Source organism: Triticum urartu, chromosome 7 (assembly GCF_003073215.2).
Source record: "Triticum urartu cultivar G1812 chromosome 7, Tu2.1, whole genome shotgun sequence".
NCBI classification, from domain to species: Eukaryota; Viridiplantae; Streptophyta; class Magnoliopsida; order Poales; family Poaceae; genus Triticum; species Triticum urartu.
In genome coordinates, this window is record NC_053028.1 from 38,469,482 (window position 1) to 38,479,079 (window position 9,598).

The 9,598-nt window shown below is 46.2% G+C and overlaps 1 protein-coding gene across 1 annotated transcript; it reads left to right on the top strand.

The window, feature by feature from the left end:
• Positions 1-1,858: 1,858 nt before the first annotated feature.
• LOC125525414 lies at positions 1,859-3,715 on the top strand. The gene has a single exon (XM_048690417.1). It carries the CDS (start codon positions 3,065-3,067, stop codon positions 3,344-3,346), a length of 282 nt encoding a protein of 93 aa, XP_048546374.1. The 5' UTR covers positions 1,859-3,064; the 3' UTR covers positions 3,347-3,715.
• The last annotated feature ends 5,883 nt before the right edge of the window (positions 3,716-9,598 follow it).

Genomic DNA, 9,598 nt, shown 5'->3' on the forward strand with positions numbered 1-9,598 from the left:
GGAGACAGGAAGAAAGAAAGAACAACAAGATAAGTGGGCCGGACAAAGATGCGTGAGGGATGCGCATTTTCCCACCTATTCGACATATTAAGCGTCAAATGTGAATTGGTAAAGCCCACCTATCGACAAGACCCAACCGATACATCATGTCATGACCAAACCCAATTGAATCAAACAAGAATTGTTTCTGGAATGGAAATGGAACAATCTTCATAATTTTTATTTAATGGGCATCGTGCCTACAAAATTTTAGCTAAGAATAGTTGAATTTTACATCTTGTTTGAGACAGTTCCATTGCATGATTATATATTCAAGTTGATTTTTTTAAAGGAGGTTACATGTGGACAATTTCATTAGACACTTGTCTATTTCAAATCGTTTTTTCTCACACGAATAAAAATAACTCATTTTCTGTGAGTAGCTTGCTTTGCTATCTCTTTCTGTTGTCTGAAGAAAGTATCCCTGCCTCTGAACTGAGATATGTGGCGGCAATAGATTGTAGCTAAAGCCCATGATGCCTAGTTCGTACACGTACTAAATTAACTTAATACGATCCTACCAATTACCCACAACAGTCATATAACTATGTCGTTGGATAAAATGGTGGTGCAGATGCTCTAGAGAAGGGAAGGAATGTTTGGCCGCACGACCACCCGGGAAATGAATCTCCAGTGTGAGGTACCCTCAAGTTCATGCAGACTTGAGGAGTCATTCGTAACACAATTTTCCTAACATCTTCCAATCCCACAACATATTCATCAAGACACTCACAATCTAGCGCACACATTGTCGAAGTTATAGAGAGAGGAATGGGAAATGGTGATACTTGCAAGCGTTTTTGGTGGCATTTGTAAGATGAAATGTGTGGTTGGAGAAATGACATTTATAGTACCCGGGTAGTAGTAGTGGGCTGGTGCCACATGGTTGAGCATTGATCTACGAATCAATAACAATGCTGGAGCCATGGGAGACCAGGACGAGCCATGGCTCCCACAAAAGTTAGAGATTTTTTAAGGACCCTAGATTACTTCTACAAACAGCTATGTGGCCTCTTCTATAATACTCTCCTGAAAACATTTTGGCCAAATAGGGACATCTTCAACGCAGATCCAAAAATGGATATGGTATTTGTTCGCGGACTGCGTCCGACCACAGACACGATACGGGAGCCAAACGGACCTCGAGGACAAAACACATGGGTCGTGAGGACATGTGGTTCAGCTGATAGTGGGCCAAGCGGATTCTTACATGGTGTTAGGACTCACACATAATGAACATGCGGATAGTCCATGGACGTTAAGCAGACCGTGATGGATGGCGGAAAGTGTCCAAACCACCTAGACCGGACCTTTTATTGGCACTTTGAGGGGTCATTTTGGAGATGCGCTAAAGTACATAAATTTTTTGACATTTTTTGGGGAAAAAAGAACATACTTAATAAATTCTAAACATTTTTTTTCTGAAAAATCCAGTTTTTATAAATTTATACGTTTTTGTAAAGAGAAGAATAGAAAGAACAAAAAAGAAATAACGAAAAAGAAACGCCAAAAAAACTAAAGGAAAAACGACAACATAAACGAAAAATAAAAGAAGAAGAAACAGAGAAATCAAGAAAATACAGGTCGAGAGAACATTTTAGAAGGTTCCAATTCCGTTAAAACCAAACAGGAACCTGCTAAAAAGTTCCCAAAACCAAACGCATAGATTAGGAAAATGTTTAGAGCCGGCGCGCCGGCCGAACTTTTGGCCGGATCGCGCGCCACGCTGGCTCCAGCGAAACCACCCATCACGCAGGACGTGTGCACGTGGTGGGCCTTGCACAACCGCCCTCTTATCCTTATCCTTTCCATGGCCTTTCCTTTTGTCTTTCTTCTACCTCCAGCCACGACATGTTCTGCTGTCTACAGCCACGATTTTTCTCTCTTCTCTACGCTGCTCAGGAACCACTGCAAGCTCCCCTCACCGGCGGCCATGTTTGCTGCGATCAACAGCTGCCGGTGGTGGAGACGAAGGGCTCTGGTGCTATAACCTGTAGTTTTTTGGCTGCAACCGGAGTTTGAAGATGCTGGAACCAGAGGCCACGCTTGCTGCAACCAGTAGCTGCCGGCAGCAAAGATGACGAGCTCTAGACAAGAGAAATCAGATGTTAAACCAGTGCACATCGAAGCTACAACTGTCAACGCCAAATGCTACGTCCGGCAATCAAAAAAGCTACATCCTTCTTTGAAAAAAGCTTCAACGGATACGGGATAGCTGAAGGTCGGCCACCGCGTAGCGCAAAAAGATGCAACCGGCAGCGAGAAAGCTACAACCGGCTTCAAAAAAAGTTTCACACAGATACGGGGTAGCCGGAGCTCGACCACCGCGCAGCCAAAAAAAGCTGCAACCGGCCACGAGAAAAGCTACAACCCACTTCTAAAAAAGCTTCAAACAGGAAACAATGGCTAACAATGGCGAGTGGCAAACGACAAAGCTGTGTGACGGTGCTGCGATGGGCGCATGACGAGCTATGATAGCGGCCGGTGACGATGCTGGAACCCTCACCCCGGCGGTGCTGCAACCAGGGGGTATGAGATACATCGAGATGCAAAGGCGGAGCTGCATCCGGGGAGCGGCCCTGGCGAGCGCCGACGGAGAGCGGCCCTGACGAGTAGTAGTAGGCACTCGGCCCGGTAGCTCATGCCACGGCCGCGGACCGCGTGGGACCAGGAGCAGCAGCAGGAGGAACAGAAGACAAACACGCGTGAAACAGTGAGACGGTTGCAACCGCCACCACGCCACCGCGTGCGTCACCACCTCCTTACCCCTCGCAGCCGCGTCCACCAATATTCTGGTCTCCTCCAGCGCAGCGCAGGAAACCGCCATGCCCAAAGCTTCCTCCTTGCCAATTGCCACCAAGCCGTATATAAGCCGGGTCGCGTGGCCTTTCTCCCTTCACCAACCCCAGCAAGAAACAACCCAAGCAAAGCCACCAATTGATTGAAGCAAAGTCACAGAGCCTGCGTGCAAGAAAGCGTCGGCCACCTGAGCTGCTGCCGGAATCATCCCCGTCTCCTATCGAGTATGGACAAGGTGCTGGCCTTCTCCATCCTGAGTGCATCGCCGGCCGACATCGCCCTCGGCACCGGCGCCAGCGGCAGCTGGGCTCGGCTGTCCTGGCGGGGAAGGAAGCTGCAGGTGGACGACCGGGCTGGAGCAGAGCACCAAGGGAAGCAGGGCGGTCTGCCGCGGGAGGCAGAGCAGCGGCACGACAAAGGGAAATCGCAGTCGCCGTCGACGTTGCCGCCACGGTTTGCGCCCGAGTTTGATGGGATCGACTGCTTTGAGACCATCGTGTGCCATTGATCGGTGATGAATCGCGATCTGCTCCTGTTCCCGCCGCGCGTGTGACTACTAATTCTTTCTTCTTCATACTATCGGCATGTTCATTCGTTGTTAAGTTGTGCTTCTAACTGAAGCCGGATGTTGTACAGAATACAGAGCTGCCTATAAACCAAGTTCTTTCATGTGGCACAAAGAAGCCCATTTTCGCCGCGATTATTCAGACAAGCTTTGGTTTTTAAGGCTGGACGTCATGACGGAGTAGAGATGTTTAGTCTTACTAATCTAGAATTGAACGGAGAGCACAACTTTGCTGGTAGTGGACCTAGCCATGTGGAGAAGCTTCAAAGAGACAAGCTTGATTGCCTCTAACAAAACTATTGCCTACTATCACCAGGGCAGTCCATTTGTTTCACTCTGTAGCTTGCTGCACCTTGAGAGAATCGACGCCTTCTCTGAACCTCATGCTCAAAGCCTGTCGAGATGATGCTCTGTTCAAGAAAACGACTACCGTGCACACGTTGATGTTTGGTTGCGCGCGCTGGCTCAACAGCGGCCGCCCTGATCTACTGGTCTCGTGTGTGTGTTTTGCCGTGGTGACAATTCAGAAGAAAAAAGGGTGTTTACTGCAGGCCAATAGACTGGCTGGCTCGGCTCTCCTGGCACGGGAAATCGGGGGCACGGTTCCCGCCCTTGTTCCATTGGATCGGCTGTTTCGAGACCGTCACCTGGCATCAGTGAGTCACTAGACGTTACATGTAGTGTATACAAGTGTGATCGAACCCTCGGTCTCTTCCAAATTTTGAGCAAATCAAGTTTTTTTTTAAAAAAAAGGAGGAGGACCCCTGGCCTCTGCGCAAATCAAGTCCACATGGAGACCCAAATCCCCGTGATTACAGTAGATCCTGATCATTCTGCAAAGCTTTTCTAGGTTCGTTGCGGTAGAGATGTGTCCAGAGAAACCAAATCCGGAACATTGTGCGCCCAACGCCAAAACAAGTGGATGTGTTTCTGGCAGCCCATATCCTCGCGCAGCCAACTTGGATTCTATAGAGGTGATGAGGACACTAGAAGCGAGTAAGTTCATTCGGGCGAAATGCTTTGCTGCCGATGCTTCTGATTCCCAATTGATTGTCCGCCCTTATGTTTCTTCACTCGTTTCCTCTGTTTCCATGTGTACAACTTACTTGCACTCACATGTAGACAGAAGAAGTAAATATCAAAGTGTAGATGCACCGTTGGACTTGTTATATGTTCACGTGAGTGTAGACGTATATATAACGAGCATTACTCAGGCAAGTGAAGGTTCATGGGAGCAGTCCCTCCTTCCCTATCTGTATGCGTACTCCTGATCAAATGCAATAAATAGAAGGATAGAGAAAGAGAGATGCTTAGAGAAGTACTAATCTAATAGCTAATCTTATCAAAAGTGTTTTGCTGTGCTTGAGCTCACATGGGCTCGATTAAACAGTGAAATAAAAAATTCTGATATTTTTTTTATAAAGCATTAATAAAAAAATATTAGATTGCTTGCAAAGGTTCGATAGCGACTGACATTCATTGAAGGTGTGGCACAAAAAATAGCAGCTCCGAAAACATTATTTTAAAAGCATTTGGTAGCATCGTTTTTTTTTGCCACGGCTTACACGAATGTCATTCTATGATAAAACATTGGAAGGAATCAAAACATTTAAAAAAATCATTTTTATAAATTTATACTTTTTTTGAAAGAGAAGAACAAAAACAACAAAAAAGGAATAACGAAAAAGAAACACGGAAAAAATTGATGGAAAAAGAGAAAACAGGAAAGGAAAATAAAAAGAAATAGAAATAGAAAAAAAAGAAAAAAGGGTTCAGAGGGCATTCTGGAAGGTTTTCAATTCTGGTAAAACTGAACAGGGACCTGCTAGAGGGAGCTCCAATACAGCGCTGCAGGCGCCCGTTAACGATCCGGCCCCTACAGCGCTAATAGCATGGGCCGGCCCACTAGCGTGCTGCCCCAAGTTTTTTCAAAAAAAATTGTTACGAAAATAAAAATATGAAATGAAGAAAGGTTTACAGATTTAAAGGAAAAAGTTCATCCATTTGAAAAAATACGTTCATATCTTTAAAAAAGGTTCATCAGTTTTGAAAAAGTTCATCAATTCGAAAAAAGTTCATTAAAATTGAAAAAAAGTTCATCCAATTTAGCAAAAGTTCAATAAAATTGGAAAAAATTCATAGAAATTGAAAAAAAGTTCATGTATTTTTAGAAAAAGTTCATGGAACTGAAAAAAGTTCATAAATAAAAAAAGTTACCCATTTTCAAGAAAAATGTTCATTAAATTTCGAAAAAGTTCATCAATATACAAAAAAGTTCACAAAATTTTCAAAAAAAGATCTTCCACCGGCTCCTAGATGGGCCGGCCCATTTACAGATGCCGCAGGCGCCAATTAATAAAATGCACATTAACTGGCGCCTGTGGCGCCAAATAGGAAATGCCCCTGCTAGAAGTATCCAAAACCGAACGAAAATCAGGTAAATGGGCCAGCCCAGTTTGCTCGATCCTTATGCTTGCGGTCGACATTTCGACGCAATGAGTGTCATATAGGGATTTTCACGAGTTATAGCTACTTGGGAATAGAAGATATCAGCCTGACCAGGACAACAGGGGAAACAGGGCGGTCTGCCGGCGGGAACAGAGCAGCAGCCGGGCAAGGGGAAATTGCAGCCGCCATCGTCGCCGCCACCGCCGTGTTTCGCGCCCGATTTTGATGGGATTGACTGCTTCGAGACCATCGTCTGCCATTGATCGGTGAATCACGAGCTGCTCCTGGTGTAGCCGGGCGTGTGACAACTAATTCTTTCTTCTTTTGATGGCCGGTGTGATCATTCGTAAATCCGTTGTTGACTCGTGCTTCTAACAGAAGCCACAGCTTGTGGTGCCCGTGTATAAAATTAACCAAGCTCTTCTCTTATGATTTGTCCGTGTTCCTATGAGAGTAAGAGACCCATTTCGCCTTGATCATGTGGATAAGCTTTCGTTGTCTGCATCGCTAGTACATTATTGTGGCAGGGTAGTTAAGGTTCAACGTGGCAGGGCCGTAGGGATGTTCACACAAGCTAACAAGAATTGGAGCCGCCCAGGTGGACACCAGTGTGGCCCCTCGCTCCAAACTAATGCGTCGCGTTCATAGTTAGGCTGGTTTTAGTGGAGAGTAACATATACTAGTATCATGCATATGATATGCATGTATGATACTATATTCATAGTGCATAGTATTATAAAATAGTATCATAGATGGTCTTATTTATTGCCATGCATGACACATAGTAGCATAACATTTATTATGTTATGGTATCTATCTATGTTACTATGACCATCTCTCTCTTCTTTAATTATCTGCCACGTAAGCATGTTTGCGAGTCCCAAGTACATGATACTAGTTATGTTACCCTCACTATGGCCTGCCTTAGGGTAACATGTGCAGAAAACTCGCACAATCATGCCGGGTGATGCTTCATTCCTACCTCGTGGGCTGTAATAAATGATGTACTCTGTGGTTTCGTTTTCTTTTGAAAATGGAATTGAGGCAGATGCCCTTTTCTTAAGGCTAGTCATAATGAAAAGTAACTTAGACTAGTAACATGCATATGTTATTAGTCTATATTATTATCTCCACAGTGAAGAATAACATATGTGTAGTATCATGCAACCTTTCATTTATTATGTTATAGACTCATTTTATCTTGGGATGTGTGACGTTATTCATACTAGTACTAACTAGCTATGTTACCACATGTTTCTTTTTTCTTCATTTATTACTTGTCACATCATCTATTTTGTCTAGATATGTGTGATATTACCACTTATGTTACTCTCATTATGGGTAGTCAAAAAAACTCACACCATTACCCAACATCTTCTTTTTCCTCTCCGTATTATTACTCGGAACACTTACAAGAAGAAAAATTGGTGCCAAAAAAAAAACCCCAAGTTTGTTGATAGTGGAACTAGCTGCGTGGAGCAGAATCAAGATCTCGAGCTCGAAGACCACCAAAACCACTTGTGACCGCCATCGCCAGGGCAGGTCAATTTATACAATCAACCATACTTGTGAGGCTCCTGGAGACCATGTTGTTTACTGCAGGCCAATAGACTCACCGCGTAAATATTGCTTCTCCTGATGTTTCTAATTCCTACTTGTTTATTGCGTCTTTTTGTTTCTTCTCTCGCCATTTTCTCTGTGTGCTCTCTTGGACCTATTCATGCCTTAACATGTCAAATGAATGGAGGAGAAAATTTCAATGTGTGTGGATATATATGTGCTCATGCAGATGCAGGCTTGCATATATATAGAGAAAACATTATTGCTCATACAAGCGAAGGTTGGTGAAGAGTTTACTTATTTGTTCATTGTTTTATTTCACACTACAATTTTCATTCGTAGAATATACCTAGTACAGTGCTACCAACTGGTTTTGGTTTGCTTGCAACATGATTGTTTTTTTGCAAAGATACTATTTGAATCTTTTGACTCAGCTTGCACATTGTGTTTTTCGTTATTGTGTGCGCCAGACATATATTTTTTTAGGGCCATGAATATTATTCATTATACTTTGCATAAAAGATAAAGAAAGCATCCTACTCGGTTATCTTTACATCGAAATGGCAACCTAAACCCCTAATATAATAAAACTTCTAACAAACAATAATTCCTTACATATACAAGTTCATTTATAGTTTTCTCATGGCGGCAACCCTCACAGGTGACTCGTAGGCCGAGACAAGGACGACACCGTGATATATGAGCGGTTGTTCATGTCGGATGTGATGACCCCCGATCCAGAGTGAACCAGCATGAGTGGGGGCGTCTTGATTCCCAGCTTCATGTGGTCGCCGTTGTTTGTCTTGGATATGGAGAGATTGCAAACGGTGGGTAGTGCTAGGCTAGGGGATTGGGCTTAGATCAGTCAAAGCACCGGTAACCTAATGCGCCACACCGAGTGCACCGGGCGTGATCCCGATAATGGCCCCATAGGTGGTCACAGGAGAGGCATAGTTTAAAAAATGGGACCAAACCGGTGATTGTACCGGTGGCATCTGCTTTTTCTAAGCAAGAGGGACCGTTGGAGCAATCGAACGGGAAGGTTTCAAAGAAAACCTGTGAACCGAATGCTTTCTACGAGCGGCACATTGCCGATCCCCCAAAATTTTGAGAAATGTTTATTTTTCCTGTGAAAAATCCCTCCCGTTCCTCCAAATTAGCCCCACGACTTAACATATTCCCTTCTCCGTCGTCACCCAACGTGGGATCCTCTAACATGAAGTAGAGAAGTAATGTAAGCTAATATTAGCCCCCCTCCCTCCCGTGTCGCCCTCTCCTGGTGACACAGGGGAAACCCTCGCCGCCGCCGTAAGGCCCCTCCCCTTGCCGCTCCCGCATCGCCGCCGCCGGAGGGCCGGCCGGCGAAGCCGCATCGAGCCCCGGGATGGTGGCGGCGGGGCGGATACACCTCCCCACGCGGCGCACCACCCCTTCCCCGCATCCTCGAGATCCAGATGCAGTGTGCTCCACCCCCCATCTGGCACCTGCACCTACCGGTCCGGCAGGCGTTCCCTGGCGGCATCCTGGACGGTCCTCCACTGCGCCCCCTCCTCCCATGCTGCTGGTGCTACTGGCCTGGGATGGGTGCGGTACTACGTCCGGGTGTGGGCAAGCCTCATTTGGCTGGTCCTTGTCCCAGGCGGCGCTCCCCTCTCTCCCATGCTACAGTGACAGCTCCGGCATGGTGGCATGTTGAGGGTATGGTGGTTGCTTCCCCAGCGGCGCGTCGGCCTGGTGGCTTGGTGGGCGAGTGGCACCCTACGGTGGGTTTGCTGGCGCTGCTCTAGCCCCGACACCTCGGACCTGCGTTCTCCAGTGTACGTGGCTTGCGGCGTGTCTACCAGCGCGGCTCCGGCTCCAACGACCAAGTAGCGGTGTTCTCTTCCAGCCTACTCTGCTCATCGGTATCCTGTCGGCTACGGCCTTGGCAGTTTGGATCTGTGTTCCTCCGGTTCCTTGCTTGCCGACGTCGTTGTTAGCTGATGATTACCCTATGCAGGTTTCTCTCAGCCTCATCGCCTCCCCGACCCGTATACCTTCATGCCTCACCTTGAGCCAGATCCAATGATCGTGTGTCTGATGGCACCCAGTGCCATCCTCCGGTGTCAGGTGCAGCCCCTCCAACCCTCTCCTCAACGTGGCAGTTTCAACCGGCGGTGGCTTCCTCATCATAGAGTCCTGATTCAG

What these genes read in the sequence shown, in the direction of transcription:
- LOC125525414 (XM_048690417.1), top strand. Translation starts at nt 3,065, where the DNA reads ATGGACAAGGTGCTGGCCTTCTCCATCCTGAGTGCATCGCCGGCCGAC.